Source organism: Lathyrus oleraceus, chromosome 4, assembly GCF_024323335.1.
Source record: "Lathyrus oleraceus cultivar Zhongwan6 chromosome 4, CAAS_Psat_ZW6_1.0, whole genome shotgun sequence".
Taxonomy (NCBI): Eukaryota; Viridiplantae; Streptophyta; class Magnoliopsida; order Fabales; family Fabaceae; genus Lathyrus; species Lathyrus oleraceus.
Genome location: NC_066582.1, coordinates 246520482 through 246541709, shown reverse-complemented (window position 1 = coordinate 246541709; position 21228 = coordinate 246520482). Strand labels below are relative to the sequence as shown.

General features: G+C 35.3%; 2 protein-coding genes across 2 annotated transcripts in view; both read left to right on the top strand.

Annotated features, from left to right (window-relative positions):
- Positions 1 to 3107: 3107 nt before the first annotated feature.
- On the top strand, positions 3108 to 18539 carry LOC127074867 (protein RRC1). The gene is made up of 19 exons (XM_051016273.1): positions 3108 to 3237; positions 3342 to 3420; positions 4842 to 4937; positions 5023 to 5158; positions 5346 to 5391; positions 8915 to 8975; positions 9066 to 9218; positions 9606 to 9722; positions 9810 to 9975; positions 10375 to 10487; positions 10781 to 10852; positions 11209 to 11430; positions 12900 to 12958; positions 13262 to 13346; positions 13452 to 13589; positions 14920 to 15144; positions 15232 to 16034; positions 16236 to 16402; positions 17940 to 18539. Exons 3-19 carry the CDS (start codon positions 4863 to 4865, stop codon positions 18233 to 18235), a joined length of 2934 nt encoding a protein of 977 aa, XP_050872230.1. The 5' UTR covers positions 3108 to 3237; positions 3342 to 3420; positions 4842 to 4862; the 3' UTR covers positions 18236 to 18539.
- The window catches only part of LOC127074868 (protein RRC1), a 43970-nt gene continuing 25849 nt past the window's right edge, over positions 3108 to 21228 (top strand). The window contains exons 1-2 of the mRNA XM_051016274.1: positions 3108 to 3237; positions 3342 to 3420. The gene's annotated coding sequence lies outside the window, so the exon portion shown is untranslated. The remainder of the gene's footprint in view (positions 3238 to 3341; positions 3421 to 21228) is intronic.

The following is a 21228-nucleotide window of genomic DNA, read 5'->3' as shown; positions in this document are numbered from 1 at the left end:
TAGTTTAGAAGTGAGGACTACTGTGAATGCCATATTGCATGTTATTTATGGTTAGAAGTGGAACCATAATTATTGTTCTTGCATTACTTGTATGCCATACATCATATTGTGTTAGCGTGTTGAAAGAGGCGAGTCGTAGGCTCAGAAGTGGGGACCTATGATCGTCCGGGGTTCAGAAGTAGGGACTCGTGGTTCATAAGTGGGGACCCGATTCAAATGAGGAACCATTGTTGAGTAGACAAGGTCAATGATAAACCTCTGATGTCCAAATTGGTACCACATGCATAGAGTAGAGTTGTAAGTCACATTACATACATAAAGACTATGTGAATTGAATTCTCGTGCAGTTATGTAATTAAATGTGTCTTGTTGATTGTGTGAATTAAGCTACCTTTGTATTATTTTACACCGTTAATATATTTGAGCGTATTCTTACTCTTTTCTTGTTTTTTTATGCGTTGCTCGATACATTGTTGTACAAATACTCAGAAGGAGTAAATGCCGATGTGAGTTGAAAGATGGCCTCAGAGCTTTCTTCGTTTTATTTTATCGTTTATCACTATTTAGTTGGTTTAATTCTCTGATCTATAACATTAGGAAACAAGACACCTTATTTGTTTTTGAGTTAATCATTCGATTATGTTAATTTTATTAAGTATTTTCGTTGATGAGATAATTGAAGTTTATGTTAATTATTGAAATTAATTGGAAAGTGGATGTTATGCTTGAGTAATATCCTAAAATATATGATTTTATTCTTTTAATTATGATTTGGGGTTTTAGGATGTTACACCAACCACCATTTATAGTCATACCAACTCCTTTTGACTCCTCTCACAACTCCTTCTTACCATTTTCACAAGGACTATCATAGGTTAGGGAGAAAAACCAATCCTTACCATCCATCTGAGTTACTTTTGCAAGCATGAATTGAAAGCGTCTTTCTATTATTATCACTTTGACTTTGCCTAAATCCCAACCCATTGCCAGACCTCTTACAAAGCCCCAAACTTCAGTGGAATCAAAACTATCAAACCTTAATTGTCTAAAAGGCTTGCAAAACACTATTGTATCTATTATGATTTCCATAATCAGAAACACACCAGGGTATGTCTCCCGGATATATTTATGAAAAACTCAAAGAAAATATTTGTCCGCATCTCTTTTACAATTCCATATGAAAATCTTAAGTTAATATATATCCATAAAAACAATATTGAGAAAAGTTGTGTAACCCCTGACATTGACTTGATGTCTCCTCAACAACCTCCATCTCTGAGTTAATTTCTTCTTCCATCATTTCTCCATGATCACCTCGTGCATCTCTTTCTCTCCATTAATTTCCTTTTTGATAAAGGATTTAAGATTTTCAGAATTGGGGATATTACCTTCTTTCGCGTTACATGATGATTCGATTGACTCCTATGCCCTATTCTCTTTTGGGACAAGTTGGTCCAAATTATTAAAATTCACCATTTCAGGCCTAATTGATAATTCATTCGTCTATAAACTTGTGTGATTTAGGACCTCCTTGATCTCCAGGCTCTTAATCAGCTCACCCAAACCGTTTGGTTCAACTAGTTTCTCCAAATTGACCCTTTTAGTGCCACATGTTATCTTACTACTTTTTTCTTTCTCAATGCCACATGAACCAATAATCAATGTTACTTCCTTCCTTTTTTGGTTTTTTCTTTATTTTTTTGAGATTCTTCTATTTCTTCTACATGTTGATCTAACATTTCACTATTTGAATTTAGCATTTTTGCTCCCTCGTTTGTGCTTGTTATTGCATGTTGATTGACATTAAGATCATGGACATCAATTGTCTCCTCAATAGTGGTATCATCATTATCGTTAGTAAGTACATTAAAACGTGACCCATTGATGTTCTCTTTTGCATTAACTACTCTGCTCTCCGTCGAAGCTCCATCTTTAGTGGAAGTTGTGCCTTCATTGTACCCTTTAATTTCATCGTCAATTTTGTATTTGCGCCCCTTACGTTGCTTTTGAACCACTAACTAGGGTCATATATTAGCGACATCATTGTTATCCTTTACACCAGTATTTGTAGCTCCATTGGAATATTCTGAATCACTCATTGTCTTCTCCAAGTCTTTTATAATCCTGCAGCCTTATGCAGTGACCAAATCTACTACACAATAAACACAAAGGATAAAACTTTCACACTCCACCTTGTATTGCCTTCCTTTGATAGAAAACATTTCCAAAAAAGGTTTAGTCAAATCAACTTGAATACAAAATCTTGCATATTTTCCCTTTTCCGTTGTAAGAGTATTCTTATCTACCTTAATAGATTGTCTTATGTGATCACCAATGAAGGTGAGAACTTTATCATCATAATATTATGCTTTATTGGTAGTCCAAATATCTTTAACCAAACTGTTATGTGCTCAATAACATCGCTAGATGGGAAAAAATCCGGACACCACTCTTTCACAGTGAGATAATGATCATATATAAGCCATGTACCTTCCATCAATATTGTGTGCTGGCCATATTCACTTGTGAATGTGATAAGATGATACTCTTACCTTAAATCCATTATGTTGAGAACTCCACGCCTAACCTAGATTTGTTGAAGCCTATTCTCTAATGCTTTGTAACCAATTCTTCTGCCCAATATTTTAATTATTAATCCCTTTCTCCATGGGTCAACAATTCTTATTTCTTCCAACTTTAAAATAATAAATTATGTACCTACTAGCCTCTATGACTTATTGTTGTCTTGGTCTAATATTTCACCTAGAACCATATTCTTGTAGGACTTCAGGACCATATTGCTATTTTCACTTATATGACCGGTATCTAATTCAACACTTTTCAATTATTTTGTCAAATTCACATGTGGCTTAGATCTAATTCTTTGATTCTCCTTTTTCCTTGCAATAAAAAATATTCAATATAAAAAAAAATATTTTTATGAAATATTTATATCAAATAAAAAATCAATTTAAAAAATTAGAAAATATAGAATAAAAACATTGAAATAAAAATAATAAAGTGATGTCATGTGGTAAACAAAATGTCAAACGTGGAAACCCTCTTTCATAAAAAGAAAAATGATTTTTTTTTTGGAATCCCTCTCTTCCTCGTAGTCATGCCCTTTGATAGAAACTACTAGTGTCACTGCGCATCCTTCCGACGGGTTCTTCCTTCGCTTCTACTGCTCAATTCACTTTTCCCTCTTTCTTTTGTTACATTTCTTCGCTCTAACAGGTTTCGATTTTCGTTTATTCATTCCTATAACCTTCTTTATCATTTCTCAATTCACCAATCATAATCATAATCATGTTAACGAGATTTTTAATTGTTGCTTTCAGTACTCATTGCATAATTACATTCTTTGTTCGGTTCTTGAAGTTGTAGCTGCTCTTTCCTCGCTCGCTCACTTTTGGGGAGGTTTGGATTTTAGCTTCTTACTTTGATTTTTCGTTTTTTTTTTGTCTTTCTCAGTACTATTAGATTGCTATGCCTATGGCTATGTAGCTTATGTTGGTGTAGATTTTGTGTTCATTGGTTTTTTTAACTTGGGGTTTTATAGATTGTTATTGGATTTACTTTACATTATTAGGTTAGATGACAATCTATTGTGTAAATGTTTTATTTTGTTGCTCACTTGAGATTGGTAATGTAGACAATGTATTTTGAGGAGTTCTTAACATTTGTTTAATGTCTATTATTTTTGTTTTGAGGATGTGTTTAATTATTTGAGGAGTTTGTAGATGTTGTTAAATTGAAAATCAGAGATTGTTTTAAGGGATGAGAGTGTTGACGTGTGAAATTTGGGGGACATTAGGAAAGGTGTAATTTCATTTACGCATTCCTGCTAACTTCTATATTTGCATGCATGTATTTTCTTGTATTATAATTAATTATAGTTATATTTATATATAATTTTTTTGTTGCCTTCATTTTAGCACTCTTTGTACAATCGCATTCTTCGTCCGTTCCTTGTAATTGTAGCTGCTCCTTTCCTCGCTCGCTCATTTTTTGGGGAGGTTTGGATTTCCCCTCTTTTGGCTTTTCATCTTGTTTCTTTCACTATCAGATTGCTATGCCCATGGCTATGTTGCTGGAGATTTTGTGTTCATTGTTTTTTTTCAAAGTAGGGTTTTTAGATTGTTATTGGATTTACTTTCGGTGTTGTTAATTAGCGGCTGTAGTGGCACTATAGTGTTATAGCATAGCAGAATTTGAACAAACCGCTATTGTTCCGTGATGCGCTATTTATACAAAGTGTTTCAAATAGCGGAAATGACAGCGATTTGGACATATCGCAATTTTTGCAATTCACGTTCACAACATTGTTTACTTTAGAATAATAGGTTAAATGATAACTTAATGGGTTGATGTTTATTTTTGTCGTCACTTGAAATTGAGAATGTGGACACCGCATTTTAGGGATTTTCTAGCATTTGTTGAATGCTTTTTTTTGTCGAATGTTTTGAGGATGGGTTTAACTATTAGATATGGTAGTGTATGCATTAATGACGCAGTTTCTTCTAGATTGTGTTATGCTACAAACTATGTTATCAATTGCAGCAGCGCGTAGGGGAGGGTAGCTGCCCCCACACGTGGTGGCACATAATAGAGTCGTGGCCATCGGTAGCCTAAACAATCTTCGGTAGCCTAGAAATTTCATTTTCAAGGAGTGAGTGGAGATTGTAGATGTTGTAAAATTGTAAATAACGTTTGCTTTAAAGAATGAGAAGTGATGACATGTGAAATTTGGGAGACATTTTGAATGGTGTAGTTTCTTGGAACTTTTCTGATTTGAGGTCGTGAGATATGTTAAGTATTGTTTTGTTTTCTTGTCGCAGGGTTTCTTTGCTCATGCAAAGATGAGTTCGTTCTCCATTACAAGGAAAAAAACGCCATTTCAGAAGCATAGAGAAGAGGAGGAGGCAAAGAAGAAGGTAGGGTTGATGTATCTGTTTGGTTCTCCTTAGAATTTAGAAATGACATTTACTGGTTATCATGATTGAGTTTTGTTTCCTACAGAGAGCTGAAGACGAGACTGCCCGTTTGTATGCCGAATTTGTAGAGTCATTTCAAGGGGATAACGCTCCCGGGTCAAAGACCTTTGTTCGAGGAGGAACAATAAATCCCAATGATAAATTGAAAGACGATTCTGAGGGTTAGTATGAGTGTGATGAATTCTATATCTCTTACCCCTTTTTTTATATATTGTTTCTGCCTCATCTCTGGGAAGTTTTGATTATACATGCTTTTCATGTTGTGAATAAATACATAATTTTTGCTATTATTTTGTATAATAAGTTTAATAAAAGCATGGGCCTTTTTTATTCATTCGCGGATGACAGGTGAAAAGTCCAAAGATGGGGTATCTGGTCCAAAGAAGGGAAGTAGGTAAATAAATACTTTTGATTGACATGTTTATGTTCTCTTTAAATCAGGCATCATAAGTAGAAAAATCACATGCCTTTCAGGTATAGCTTTATTTTCAGTAGGGTTGTTCTTAAAGCCTTAATAAATTGAATTGGATTTTTATGAATTACGATACATTTAATGGTATATTTTTCTATAAGAATATTTAATGTTAGTGTTGTGATTAACCTTGTTGAAAAAGTATTTTTCATGTAATTGTGCCACTAGGATCTTTCAGGGATAATCTATAGTTTCTCAACTCCCTGATATATAGCATGTTCTATTTATTTTGGTTTAAAGAGATCAACTGAAATTCCTTAGTCAATATTCTGTTGAAGATCATCTCATTTTATAACCCCCCCCCCCCCCCCCAAAAAAAAAATAAACTTATTCTGGATGGTTTTCTGATGATGTTAATACTCTATAAAAAGTTTGATTTTATTGTCAGAACTAAGTATATATGTTCTTTTGCTGTACAGACATTTTAAATTGCTCAAGTAGTCTTCAAATAGTTTAGGCATATGTATATGTAATTGTTGAAGGTATACTGCTTAATTATATCTTTATCTCGAGGTATAACAAATCTATATTCTTACATTGCACTGTTTGGGCATATCTGATGAAATTGGTTTAATGGAAAACCAATTATGCCTAAAACTATAAAAGTGACTTTCCTGTAGTTTATTTCATTTTCTTTTGTGGTGCTAACATAGTTGTTGTGATTCTACTATGGCTATTGTGATCCATTTCTTCCTTTGTAAAAAATATTCTTTTATAGTTTTTTGTTGTTATTATTAGCTAAAGCATATATTACATACATAGCAACATCATATTGACATATATTCAGAATGTGTTTGGAGAAAATGTTTTCAATTTTCATCTTGCTCTTTTCACTTTCAATTGCATAGCCGCCATATTTTTTTGATGAGTGGGAGTCAAACTTGGTATCCCAGGGTTTACAACATTCACACACTACGCACCAACCACTTGCACTGGACCCCGGTGTTACACACTGCAAAACTGTCTCTTGATTTCTGTTTCCGAAGATTTGTACAAAAAAAGAAATAAATTGAACACACGGTGACAAATTTTATAATGAATGAAAACAGTAAATGAAAACAAAACAAATCCTCAATGTGTAAAAGTGTCCAAACGGCATTGACCGAAGGTACTAGAAGATCTTAGTGCCTCTTGCTGGTTGAGTCAGCACCCTTTAGTTTGGTGCCTTAGGTTCACTTTTCTTTCACGTGAGGTGTGCCCTTTAGTTTGGTGCATTCCTTTGGTGCCTTAGGTCACTTTTCTTTCACGTGAGGTGTGCCTTTAGCGCTTTATTGATAAGTTAGCTGAGGCATGCCTATAGCATTACATTTTTTTGGAATATGGAATCAGGACGGGAAGTCAAGCAAACTAAGTTGAGCATATCACTATTTTTGTTTGCTTAAATAGGCGGTTCTTAAGTGGATTACAGCGTCCTTTTTTATAGGCAGAACTATAAAATTCAAAGGTTCAATTTTCAAAACAACACTAACAAATCCTTTTCCCAGTAGATGAGTTCGGCTATTGAGCACTTGGGAAATGCTCCCTTAAAAGCTAGCTGAATAGGGAGAAGGATCTAGTCACCTAAGTATTCCAAGCGAGGCTTAAGCACTCCGTGATACCCTTGTCCCTTGAGGCCACATGGATACAATGGCACCATGTGCCCCATTATTAATCACCTCTGACAAAAAGCCATTAAATAAGAATTCTTGTTAATGGTTGACCTATGACTTTTCTTGGTTACCTTTACCTCTAACTACTAGACTACTCTCCATATGATTTTCTCTCGTTTGGAATGGGATTCATGTAGTTCTTCTTTATACATGCTCGAATAATTCAGAGAAGATTCTACCATCTTTTTCCACAATAGGAAGAATCAGTTCTTGGACATGTTCAATAACGCATATGATACCAAGTTAAAAAGATAGGTACTCACATCTTAAGTCTCATTTATACAACATCCAAAATCAATACTTGACGTATGATTTGCGGAGTCAAATTTTTACCTGTGTTGTACGATAATTGCTAAATTTACATTTTAATTACTCCATCTCAATTCTACTTGTATAACAGCCATGTGATTCCAAAGCTGGTTTCTTTTGCCATCTCTAGCTTCCCATCTATATCTTCTACTGACTCTCCTACTATGACTATATATCCTACAAAAAGCTTGCATTGTGTCATTGATTCTCAGACATGTTCACTCAGCACATATTATGCCAAGTTAAAAAGATAGATACTCAAAGGTGACTTTGATGCATCCCTAATTCCCTATAGTTAAAAGAAAGTCTTTGTAGCCTAGCCCCACCTGGTTTTTTCACTCCGGGTGTAACTATCCTACATTTTCTTGATTGCTTGAATCTATGCAATATGAACTTCTTTCTCAAAAACCTTCTACAATACCTTTTTTGATACATTATTATATGGATTTTCCAAATCAATGAACATATGTGTAAGTGTTGTTGATTACTTTGCTGTTTCTACATTGATTGTCTTAGGCATTAAATTTAAACCATAACTTCTATATGTTTGTCTCACGTTTTAATCTTTAGTTACTCATTACCATTGCTTCATCTATAACTGAATTAGACATTCATCTATAGAATTTCACGACTCATTAGTGAAGAATATCTTCATTGTCATACATAGAAAGCAGTTTAAAAGATAGAGAGATTTACAAGACAATCTTCATAGTTTTTTGTGATAGTTATATTTTTTTAAAGTTCCCTTTTCTTGGATCATTAACCACAATACATAACAATTAGAGACCTACATATCTGCTAATCTTTTTTAGATTCTAAGACATATGCTGCTTATGCTTTGTAGTATGAGGAAGTTACATGATTTCCTGCAGTAATTTGTTAGCCAGAGAATGGCATGTGTTGGGTGTGAGGGGGTGGATTTAGTCCCACGTTGCCTAGAGATATGGCCCATGTAGTGTTTATAAAGTTTGGGAAGTCCTCACCTTACAAACCGGTTTTGTAAGGTTCAGTTAGGCCAACCCAAATTCCAAGGTGGTATCAGAGTCTGTCCTAAATATGTTGTTGGACATCCCGTCAAGGGTTTGCTTTGGAAATGCTACAACCACTTGTCAGAATTTGAGAGAGAGGGGGAGAGAATATATAGAAAGAGATACTCATAACAGAGTTTGTTATGATAGAATGATTTGAATCTCTCTATTGATTAGAATAGTTACATGCTAGAGTATTTATAAGTGAACTTCTAAACTCTCACTCTTAGACCAAGTGCAAACTGTTGCAACAGCTTGTAACTAACTATAACTATATGAAAACTAACTGTAACTACATTCAAACAACTGTAACTGAATTCTAACAGTAAAACAGTAAACAATAAGCCTAATAATAATGACTGTAACTAGAGAACAACAGTTATTCCTAACAGTACTTTAGTTAGTCAAATGTATTTTAGTAAATTGGTATGGAAGTTCATCGTTTATGTTCATTTGCAGGTATGTACCGTCTTTTATACCCCCACCATTGGCATCCAAGGGTAAAGAACCTGAAAGAAAAGTCAGTATTGTGATTGAAGCTTTGACATCTGGTTTTATTTTCAATGTTGAGATGTATACAGATCTAATGCTTGTGTGTTGTACGTTTCAGAAAGAGGAAGAAAAGCCTAAGGAAAAAGAGAAAGGAAAGTCAAGGAATATTGATCATTTTATGGAGGAGCTAAAGCAAGAGCAAGAGATGAGGGAAAGACGAAATCAAGATCGTGAACAATGGCGTGATGGGCGTCTTGGAGAGCATTCTATTGTTAGTGATACCTTTTCTTACTTGTTAGCATACTGCTTATAGGTGGCTTGGGTTTGGAATTTGGTCCTTATATCTTTAAATGCACGAAGCTTGTTTATTGCTTGTACATTTCTCTTCTAGTGAATGTAGAATGCTGTTGGGTAAGACTAATTTTTATTAAGTTTATGGTAAATGTATCATAGAAATTCATTTTTATTTGGTTTCCTTTGCATTTGTTTCTTTTGCCTGTTTTGATTTTATGCATTACAGATACGACTTGGTGTACTTTATAATCTACATAGCAAAAATAGTTACTAGTATATTGCATATTTTTTATTTCATTTTAGTCCTCTGTATTCAGTACATTTATGAAGTAGTTATGCTGATAGTTTTCTCTCTTATCAACAGTCCAGTCGTTTTGATGAACTGCCTGACGATTTTGATCCAAGTGGAAAACTTCCAGGATCTTTTGATGATGGTGATCCACAAACTACAAATCTTTACGTTGGAAATCTTTCACCCCAGGTTTGACAATCTGCTCAATGAGTGAGATTTGTTGTTCTTTGAGAATTAAGGTGTGTAGTCTCATGTTGCTAACTTTACAATTTTTAGGTTGATGAAAACTTTCTTCTGCGCACCTTTGGAAGATTTGGACCTATTGCTAGTGTGAAGATAATGTGGCCTAGGACAGAGGAAGAGCGAAGGCGGCAAAGAAACTGTGGTTTTGTTGCATTCATGAACAGGGTTGATGGACAGGCTGCTAAAGACGAAATGCAAGGTCTGCATTTTTTTTATATCTGAAACCAGAAATGCTATGCTAAACTTCTTCAAACTTTGATTTTAAATGAATATTAATACCTATCTTCAAATGCTATTAGTTAAGATCTTTGAGAAGTATAGGATGAAATGATTCTGAATTTGCTTAAGTGATTGATCTCTCAGATGTCATATTTTATACATCAAGTTTACAAGGCTAGTAAATTCTAGACACTTGCAATTTGCAAAAGGAATAATAAAAGCTTGCTCTCTTCTTTTTGGTGCATTGAATCTACTCTACTTCTATACAAAGAATCTATAAGCCAACTGGAACATTAAGCTACTTCTAGATGCTTGTATAATCTGAATTTTCCCTAGAAAGAAATGTGTAAATACAAGACTGAACAAATGGTTTCTGCAGGAGTTGTGGTTTATGAGTACGAATTGAAAATTGGATGGGGAAAGTCCGTTGCCCTCCCATCACAAGCATTACCTGCACCTCCACCAGGGCATATGGCCATCAGGAGTAAAGAGGTATTGTTGCTTGCTTCTGATTATCTTTTTAAAGAAAGTTAACTTAATCAACTTTTGAGCATTAAAATTACAATTTGGGAACAATTACCCTTCAGTGCTTATTTTTCCGATACACCCCTCACCCATGTACAAGGACTACTATAAAGGATCTACTTGATGTGTTTTTCAACATATTAAATATAAAAGACGACCGTGCTAAATAGCATTCTCGGTCTTTTTGGACCTATGCATAACAAGACTTTTATGTCATTGGCCTACCTTTCTGTTTAATGTTTTACTCACTTTATTTACAGGGTAACACTGTTATCTTGTCGGGCCCATCAGGTCCACCAGTCACATCAGTGCCTAATCAGAACTCTGAACTGGTAAGTTCTCTGCTTTTGCTTCTCATAATTTGTTTAAAGCAAGACCTTCTTATGTCGTTATATGGTGATTAGAAATCATTAAACTGGTAAATTTATGTGAAACTAAAATTTGATATGTATTAATGCAATTATCTTTTTTAGAAACACTTACGTATGAATCTTTCATATAAACTTTCATCTTTTGCAATGCTGTTTGTTTATGGATAACTATCCTCTAAATACCCGATGGCAGAATTTTTTATAAAATAAAATACGTAAAATACCATAGGGTAAAAAAGTATGAAGGTCACACTTACTCTTGATGTTCCTGATATAATGGTTCTTACCCCTAATCTACCTGCTGTAACTTTTGCTAGGTTCTTACTCCTAATGTTCCTGATATAATGGTTACACCTCCTGAGGATGAACATCTAAGGCATGTAATTGATACAATGGCTTTGTATGTCTTGGACGGAGGATGTGCTTTTGAACAAGCTATTATGGAGAGGGGTCGTGGCAATCCCCTTTTCAGTTTCTTGTTTGTTCTTGGCTCGAAGGAGCATACCTATTATGTTTGGAGACTCTATTCATTTGCTCAGGTACATCAATTTTAATTTTATGAAAATTCAATTTAGTTTCTAGTAATATAATGATTAAAACAGTTACTTTCTAGTAATATATTGGTAAAATCTTTTGAAATTATAAGGTTAGTTTTTTTAGGCAAGGGGTAGAAAAGAAATAGTTATAATAAAATTATATTGATTTTGATGCGAGTTTCTTTTAGTCAAAAAAAGAAGTTGAATGATCTTATTATAAAAGACAGAGAACTAGTTCTTATTCATACAAATACTGGACTTCTGATCTTAATTAATTAGGAAATTAACTAATTATAATCTCCTGTTGGAGGTTTATGGGGTGAGATCGCATTTGGGACTGTTGAGAGTACTAAATCAAATAGTGTTACGGCCCTGGTTATAAATGTGGGGAAACCCTCACCATGTGAGCTAGCTTATGGGATTGAGTTAGACCAAAATACAAATTCTAATCCGTTGGGCCGCCTGCAGATGTCTAATCTAGTCCTACAGATTTCATGCTCTATACTGCCAGTCCTAGGCATTATTCAGAGTGTTGAGAGTTCACATTCAATAGTCACATGGTCTAAATAGTGATTAGAAATTTAAAAGTGTAGGCACTAGGCAACCCTCAACACATGTGCTAACTTTGGGGTTGAGTTAGTCTAAAACCCGAGTTCTAAGAGACAAAAGATGGGGTTACAGGTTGCATTTGGAGCTGAAGTTGAGGTCCCATCCCATATGGACAAACTACAACTACGACAGAACCTGGGGAAATTTTGCTTCTGTGAGATAGCTAGGCATGCGTGGCTTCTGGGATAGCCAAGGTGAGACTGCTGGGAAGGGTTACAGAGACTACTAAAAAGTGGAGACAGCAGTGAGGCTAAGTAGATAACTGGTCTAAGAATCTGACACAGGTTTTGGAATTGGCAAGTAGAAGAACCCACTGACTATGAATTAACTTGAGAGAGAAGGGGTGATCGGAATATGCACAACCAAGGAGAAGAAAAAAATTATGAAAATATTAACGGTTTGACGATATATTTTCAAATTTTATGGAACTTGATATTGCAATAGTGAGAACAATCTATGGAAGATGATACTGCTCAGATACAATGTTGAAGTTATAAGGTCTTTCTATGTATAGGTAGAGAAAAATAATCAGAATAAAATTTATATTGGATATTGGTATATATTATTTGTTGACTGTTCTTATTGCACAAGACTACGCTCTAAATCTTATTTATAACAATGCTAGATCCATAATTTGATTAAATAAGGAAACACATCGAGATATGCAAAGAAATATGCATTCCAATTCTAATAGATTATCTTGGATAATCTAAATTAGAAGCTACGATCAATATATTATAAGATTTTCATGTATTTTAAGAATACTAAAGCATCCAAGAAGGGAAATAACTTACATTTTGATGTAATGATGCAACAGTTATTTCTAACTTGATTGAAAATGTTTTATTTTCTTTGCAATGCAGGGTGATACTCTTCAAAGATGGCGAACTGAACCTTTTATCATGATAACGGGTAGTGGAAGGTACTCTAATTATTCTTGTCCTTTCAGTGAATATTTGGCTTGTTAATGCTTATAGCCAAAAGTTAGAATATAAAAGAGGAAGAAAAAGACTTGATGGATTTTTAAAAAAAATTCTCAATCCGCCCCTCCTATGTGCTCAAACTGTCAAAATACCCTACTGGAAGTGTTTCTGGTAAAATGCCGCATTTTTTGGGGGCTGATTGAGCAATCATTTTTTAATTTTATTTTAATGTTCTCTGGATAGTTCAGTTGGATTAAGTGTGTACTGAACAAATAGTTTTTTTTTTCTTTTTCTTTTCACAGATGGATTCCTCCTGCATTACCAATAACCAAAAGTCCAGAACATGACAAAGAATCTGGCTCCACACATGCTGCTGGAAGGAGCAGGGTACTTTCTACTGTTGTATTTTTAGTCAGGATGTATACAAATTCAATAGTGTCTCTCCTGATCAAAACAACTTTTTAATTTTCCTTGTTTTGATGAGTATTGCAGCGTGTAGAACCTGAAAGAACACTGACTGATGCACAGAGGGATGAGTTTGAGGACATGCTACGTGCTTTAACATTAGAGAGAAGTCAGATAAAGGGGACTATGGGGTTTTCTTTGGATAACGCCGATGCAGCTGGCGAGGTAGTATTGTCACTCTGTTCATCCATTTCTGTAACTCCCATCAGTATACTTGATTTATCTGGTTTTCTGTCAGTAAAAATTATCTCCAGCTTGCTTATCCATTTTAGCCCATCTGCTTACTTTTTCCATGACTCCATTTAATAAGCCTAGGTCTTGATCTAACCTTTGGGTTGAATCCTTGATCGGCTCTATAACTTAAATTCAAGCATTGGACTTGACAACCTTATGGCAAGGTCTGGCCTTCACCTGGTCCATGTCATTCCCAAATAATCAATCTATGTCCACAACAACTCTGTACCAGAACAAAAGTAAACGAGTTGTATTTGAAACTGCTCTTCTGTTGTGAATACTATGTTGTTGTCTCAGTATATCGGAAAATAAACTGGAAGTAACTGCTGACAACCTCTCTAATCAGAGAGAAGATACTATGTATTGCAACAAACAGGATAATACTATTTATTTTATCAAACATGATATTCGCAAGTTCAGCTATAACATGCTATTTTGTATAGAAAATTAGAAATCATTGACACCAAGGTTGAAAATTTTACTAGCACAGAGTGAGCTAGTTAAGAGATCAACGTATGGGAGCATAGAAGTAGGGGTTACCCTTCCTTTCTTAATCTCTACACATAGGTGTTGTACACTGTTTATACAAGCTTTAGCTTATATACTAAAATAAGACTACATACAGATATTATCACTTCGGAATGCTATATATGCATTGTTAATCCTATAAGTTATGCAGACCTCTTAAGCTTAAAATGGGTTATCTTCAGAAATACTCCCTCCCTCCCTTATTTTTTAAGTGTCACTTTTTTTAAAAAAATTGTTTATTTTTAAGTGTCATTTCAAAGTTCAAAGTAGTATTAATTGTAGTTTTGTCAAAATTGCCTCTAGTTACTTATTAGAGAGGGAAAAAGTCAAACTAATTAATAAAAAGCTAAGGGTATTATAGGCAAAAAGGATAATCATTGTTTAAAAAGTAACAACACTTATTAGCTTTCTTGATACTTGTAAAAGGTCAAAAAATGACACTTAAAAAGGAACAAAGGGAGTATAAAGAAAGGACTATAGTTTGGTGTTGATGTTGCTCACATGCTATCATTTTTGCTTTTCGAAATGACAAATGCTAGTTGTTAGTTGTTATTTTTGTAATGGAGGGAATTGAATCCATGACCTCCTTATCACTCCAAGCCCTATGGTCCTCTCCAAAACCACCTATCTCTTTTCTCACGAGCTATCATTTAAGTCATATTTTGGAATCGTCTTATATGGTGCATTTGGGAGGAGGCTTTCCTAATTATACACTATCTTTTCTTAATTGCAGATAGTTGAAGTTTTGACAGAATCCTTGACACTCAAAGAAACCCCTATTCCTACTAAAATTGCAAGGCTTATGCTTGTCTCTGATATTCTTCATAATAGTAGTGCTCCTGTAAGAAATGCATCGGCATATCGTACCAAGTTTGAAGCTACGTTACCTGACATAATGGAGAGTTTTAATGACTTGTATCGGAGCATAATGGGGCGTATTACTGCCGAAGCCCTTAAGGTAGGCTGAACAACAATAGATTGCTTTGACATAATTTCTTACTATTCTTTCTTATTCTGTTTCCAATCTTTATCTGAAATGTTCCAGGAACGAGTACTGAAGGTTTTGCAAGTGTGGGCCGATTGGTTTCTCTTTTCAGATGCTTATGTTAATGGCTTAAGAGCCACTTTCCTCAGACCTGGGAACTCTGGTGTAATACCATTCCACTCCATATGTGGTGATGCACCTGAGATTGAGCAGAAGATCACTTCTGAAGATGCTGTTGTTGGTGACAAGACCGACCAAGATGCTGCATTGTCAATGGGTCGAGGAGCTGCAATGAAAGAGCTAATGAGTCTTCCTCTTGCTGAGCTGGAAAGACGGTGCCGACACAATGGATTGTCACTTGTTGGTGGTAGAGAAATGATGGTTGCACGGTTGCTAAGTCTTGAAGAGGCAGAAAAGCAAAGAGGTTACGAACTAGATGATGAATTGAAATATCCCCTCAACCAAGCAAGTTCAGGGAAATATTCAAGTAGTCGGCGAGAAACAAGTGCAGATCCTGAACCAATGGGAATATCTGGATTGAACCACTATGGGGAGGAAGATTCGCAGTTGCAAGGCAAAGGTTCTGCACCTTTAGCGCCAACACTTTCTATTCCACAGCCTGAACTTAAAGCCTTCGCAAAAAGAGAGAAGAATGATCTGATTTTGCCAGCTTCTAAATGGGCTCGGGAGGATGATGAGAGTGATGATGAGCAAGGGAAAGGTGGAAAAAATCTTGGGTTAAGCTACTCATCTTCTGGTAGTGAGAATGTGGGTGATGGCCATCTTAAAGCTGATGAATCAGAGGCTGTTGCTGATTCAAGTTTTCCAGCTCATGCTTACAGTGGAATGAATGAAGAGCAGAGGTTGCATTGTATTTCCTTTTTTGATTTCTGTCTCTTTTGTTCTAGATAATATTCAGTAGTTTTAATTTTCTTTCCACAAAAGCAATTCAAACGCAAGTAGAAGTTCTTTTCTGTCTTTTTGGTTACACTAAACAAAAGATTTTTATTTATGTTGTATTTGTTCTCTTATACTTATGGAGTTTAGTATCAACTGTTATACAGGCAAAAGTTGAGACGCTTGGAGGTTGCTTTAATTGAATATCGCGAGTCTCTTGAAGAAAGGGGAATTAAAAATTTAGAGGAAATTGAGAAAAAAGTTCTGATGCATCGAAAAAGGTTGCAAGTGGAGTACGGTATATCAGATTCTAGTGAGGATGGTCAAGGCAGTAGTAAGTTATTTCAACCTGTCTTTCTGTCATAGAGGCATTTTTAATACCGACATTAGGATGACAATTATGAAAGTTCTAGTGATTCTGGTACACATTAGGCATTTCAACCTGTCTTTCTGTCATTTATATTTGATATTGCTTTTTAATTTTTCGAATAAATGCCAGTCATCTATCTTAAGTTACTTTTCATATTCCCTTTAGAAACTTAAAATCGAATTTGTTAAGAATGTGTGATTGGGCCTAACTCAACCCTACAAAACCGGTTGGTAGAGTGAGGACTGCCCCCACTTATAAACCCATGTTCAAGCCATATATTGTCCGATGTGGGACTCTTAACACACCCCCTCACGCCCAGGACTGGACATTTGGAGCGTGGAAATAAATGGTGGGTGGACTGATAGCGGAAACCATAGTAGGTGGCCCACCGGATCTTAAACGAGGCTCTAATACCATGTTAAAAAATGTGGTCGGGCCTAACTCAACCCTACAAAACCGGTTGGTAGAGTGAGGACTGCCCCCATTTATAAACACATGTTCAGGCCATATATTATCCGATGTGGGACTCTTAAAACACACCCTCATGCCCAGGACTGGACATCTGGAGCATGGAAATAAATGGTGGGTGGTCCGATAGCGGAAACCATAATAGGTGGCCCACCGGATCTTAAACCAGGCTCTGATACCATGTTAAGAACGTGTGATTGGGCCTAACTCAACCCTACAAAACCGGTTGGTAGAGTGAGGACTGCCTCCACTTATAAACCCATGTTCAGGCCATATATTGTCCGATGTGGGACTCTTAACAAAATTAAAATTCCAACGCTAGTTTTACTTTATAGTGTCTATTTGACTTCGGTGGCTTGCTGCAATTTTATGTGATGTTATTTTGTGTAACATAAATTGAGAGGATGTTTGCACATGAGTTATGATTTGATGGTGATAGTTTAGTTGCATAGTGTCTGCAATATTCTTTTCCTGTGGTCCATAGTGGTTTTCCTTGGTTCAGTAGATGTATGTTACTGAAACCAGATAATAAAAGTATGCAATAGTGGTCTTTCTTCTGCCACCATATTCTTTGATTTATTTACTCACTCTGTCTTGCTGTGTAATTTCATGGCAAATTTACCCTGTGTGGTTCTAATTTTATTTGTGTCTTAACTGAGGATGGCCTACCTGGTCTTGTAATGGCTATGTCATCATAATATAGCTTCCTATTCTTGAGGCGCTCCATTAAAAAAACGGAAAGTCGGAAACAAATAATTAACTGCAATTCTTTCCTGTCAGCAGATGGAAAAAATGTATTTGGGAAGAGACATGGGGTGAAAATCCAAAATGTATCTAAGCATGAATCATGATATACAATGCGAGCTTTCATTCATTTCCATTTTTAACTCATTGCTCGACCCTTTCCAAGCACACTTAAGTTCTTGCAAAAGTACACCATTAAAATGTGAATGTGTCTGTTAGTGTTTGATGTCTTGGTACACATTATATGGGATCAAGCTTTCAAACGTTTTTGATTATTTGAAAATTGCAGGTAGAACGTCTTCAGAGAGGAGGGATAGGCACGATGTCTCAAGAAAGCGACACCGCAGCCATAGTCCAAGTGGTAGTCCACGACAGAAACCATCAAGCAAAGACAGAGATAGAGAAAGAGATTTAGAACGGGAACGAGAAAGAGAAAGAAAAAGGGATAAAAATTATGATTTTGACAGTGATAGAGGAAGAGACCGGCTCAGGGAGAAGAGTGGAAGCAGGGAGAGGGATGATTATGATAAGGATAGAGGCAGGGACAGGGACAGAGACAGAGACAGGAGAAGACGTGCCAAATAACATTTCACTTGCTCTAGTTACATAATTGTTTGCAGATTGTTTTGTAAGAGTTTGGACAGTTGGCTTTTTGTCATCAGAGGGGAGAATCTTGGTATTGTGGTACCTGGTGGAAAGATAGGAATGAAATGTCTGCCAGAAAATTGTGTTGCTAAAGACAATCTTGAGAATCTGGCTCTTGATATCCCTATAAATTTACAGTGTAATTTTAAGATTTTAAATCTTGTTAGTTTTGTGAACTAGTGAACGATGCTGCACATTCCCTATGTAATCAACAAGTTCTGTGAACAAGTCTCGAGTTAGTTCACATGGAGATTCAACTGACATTTTTTTACCGGCTGTTGGTTCAGTAATGTAGTTCACATGGAGTTTCAAGCTAAAGGGTTAAAGGTGCAGTTTAAAACCTACAGGGATCCAATTGATTATTTTATTGAACAGTGACATTGGGCACATAATTTACCGGAGTTATTTGGTAGCATTACTCTCTCTTTTTGTTGATAAAGTGATAGCATTACATTTTTTGTAGTCTTCAAATTGTGGGCATATTTCATATATTATGGCGGATTAAATTGATCGCCAGTTTTAATGGACAGAGGATTTAGGGTTTGGAACTCGAGTGACTTGAATTCTGACGCTGAAGCTCATAGTGGTTCAATAACTCACGAGTTTGATTGAATTGAATGTTAAATTGTGAAAGATCAATTGTTTCATGCAGTTGATAGCAGTATCAATAGGTTATCACTATGGCGGGTGACCAACGAACAGGTGGCCTAGACTTAACCTATAGGTTTAGATCAGTATAATTTTTAATTTGATTGATTGGTTAAAAATGTGTATAGTTTTTTACACACTGCATTAATAACAATATGCTGGGTAATATTCGAACAAACTCTGATATTACTCGTTACATTGCTTAACCAACATGTTTTGCACACATGGGTTTATTCAGGGTGTCTCCAAAAGATTACTATCCAAACAAATTTATGACTCAACTAATAACCATGTATATTCAACGTAATTGCACATAGGGTGTATTTAGATATTATATTCAGAAATTCCTCTGACATTGTTTCTCTGGAATAATTTTTTGAAATTTTTAATGTACTTTGTATGTTTATTAACCAGCATGTGAAAATATTTAAATGTCCATAGGCTTTGGAGATGTATCTTTAAATGCACTCAAGTCTAAGTTAATGTTAAAATATTTCGGAGATGCATCTATGAAATAATGTCGTAGATGCATCTCCATAGCGCTTTGAAGTATAAATAGCACTGTAACTCTTTCTCATTTCTCATATTTTTCAAAAAATATTTCAAATTCTCTCAAATTTATTCTCATTAACAAGTCCAAAATCAAGCAACCGAGGTCAAATGAATTTCAATCAACATCAGAAACATCATCCAATACTAAAGCAAAGTGAAAAATTGTAAGTTTTTTTTTTATGTTTTGAATAGTTTGTGTAAATGAGTAGAAATTGATGTATAACTAAGGAAATGAGTAGAAATTGGATGAATGATAGTTTAGACAGAGTGTAAAATATGATAGTTGGATGAAAATGATGATCAGGGCAATATATTTTTGGTTTCCATGTCTGCATTGCAACCATTGCCTCAAACGAACGAATGGAGCTACGTGGACGGCTACATCAGATGATTCTTTAGGGTGTCACATTAGTAATGGTGCAACCTGCTCCAGAAGACCCACCTAGACCAGTTTATCAGGAGATACTAGAGAAGAAGTAGACATAATCATGCTGAGGATGTCTTGCCTAGATGTCGTCATATTATGGAGATTGTGTCTACAGACATCGACAAAGGTATCTTCTCTGATGGGTCTGATGTGAGGCAGGTTCTAGATTCCATCATGACAGAGGCATGAGGTGTAACATCCAATTTCTCTAACGTATAAAATATTAAATCATAGTTTTTTCACAATATTCACACATAAGATGTTACACAGCTCGAAGCACACACATATTGATCATGTAACACTTAATTTAAATAAACATGAAACACATGTCATTGCATGCTCACCTTCACTTAGGGTATCATCGCAGCTGAAATACTCAATTAAAACATACCAATTTAAATCTCATAATAAATCTTATATCATAATTAAAAACATCGACTCATAAGTCTTCTCCAATGCTTATCACACCAAAACATAAATTACAAGATCATACATTGCCTCTCAGAAATCTTAACACAAAGCAAATAAATCTCTCTTTAGTGTTACATATCAAAGCATAACCAAAGCTAAAACAAAGAAATTAAAAGAAATAACTCCAGGAACAAGCTTCCTCCACTCACAACAGCGACTCAACTCTTTAGTATTTGCACGATGTCCATGTAAAGACAACATTCAAACAAAAGGGGTGAGAAATCACATTCAATAATAACATGCATATACTGCAAGGTAGGATATCAAATACAACATGTTCTACACAATCTCATCCATAGTATATCACAATACATTCTCACACCCAACTCATCAACCAATCACAACTCAACAATTATGCATATGATTCATTATGCAATACAACTCGACTATGCAACTTTATGCATATGCATGTGACCAACTCAATATTTGATTCTCTCTGAAAACCAGGTCACAATCTCTGCGAACCCATGAGCCCCCACTTTGAGTTTGGGACAACCATTAGTCCCCTCTATGAACGAGGAGACACGCCTCTTGACACAACTCTTATGATGCATAATCATATCATCAAATCATTGTGTTAAGACCCCTCTCTGATCCTAACATAAATGCATTGACAACTCAAGTAATCCCCTCTTGGATTACGTCTCAATCACAATCGAAAAATACATAATATCATATAATTCAGTGCAACTCAAGTATTAAATCAATCTCATCATTTAGATCATTATTCATACATGCAACAACATAATAGTTATAAATATCACCTCAAACATACTGACATCGTCACACTCTCATTTCACATGACAACATCACATTATAAACATCATCATCAAGA

Excerpts from the sequence above, each read along its gene's own strand:
- LOC127074867 (XM_051016273.1), top strand. The coding sequence starts at position 4,863 with ATGAGTTCGTTCTCCATTACAAGGAAAAAAACGCCATTTCAGAAGCAT. Across the intron at positions 5,159-5,345 it reads ATTGAAAGACGATTCTGAGG|GTGAAAAGTCCAAAGATGGG; the intron begins GTTAGTATGAGT and ends CGCGGATGACAG. Across the intron at positions 15,145-15,231 it reads TTACTGCCGAAGCCCTTAAG|GAACGAGTACTGAAGGTTTT; the intron begins GTAGGCTGAACA and ends GAAATGTTCCAG.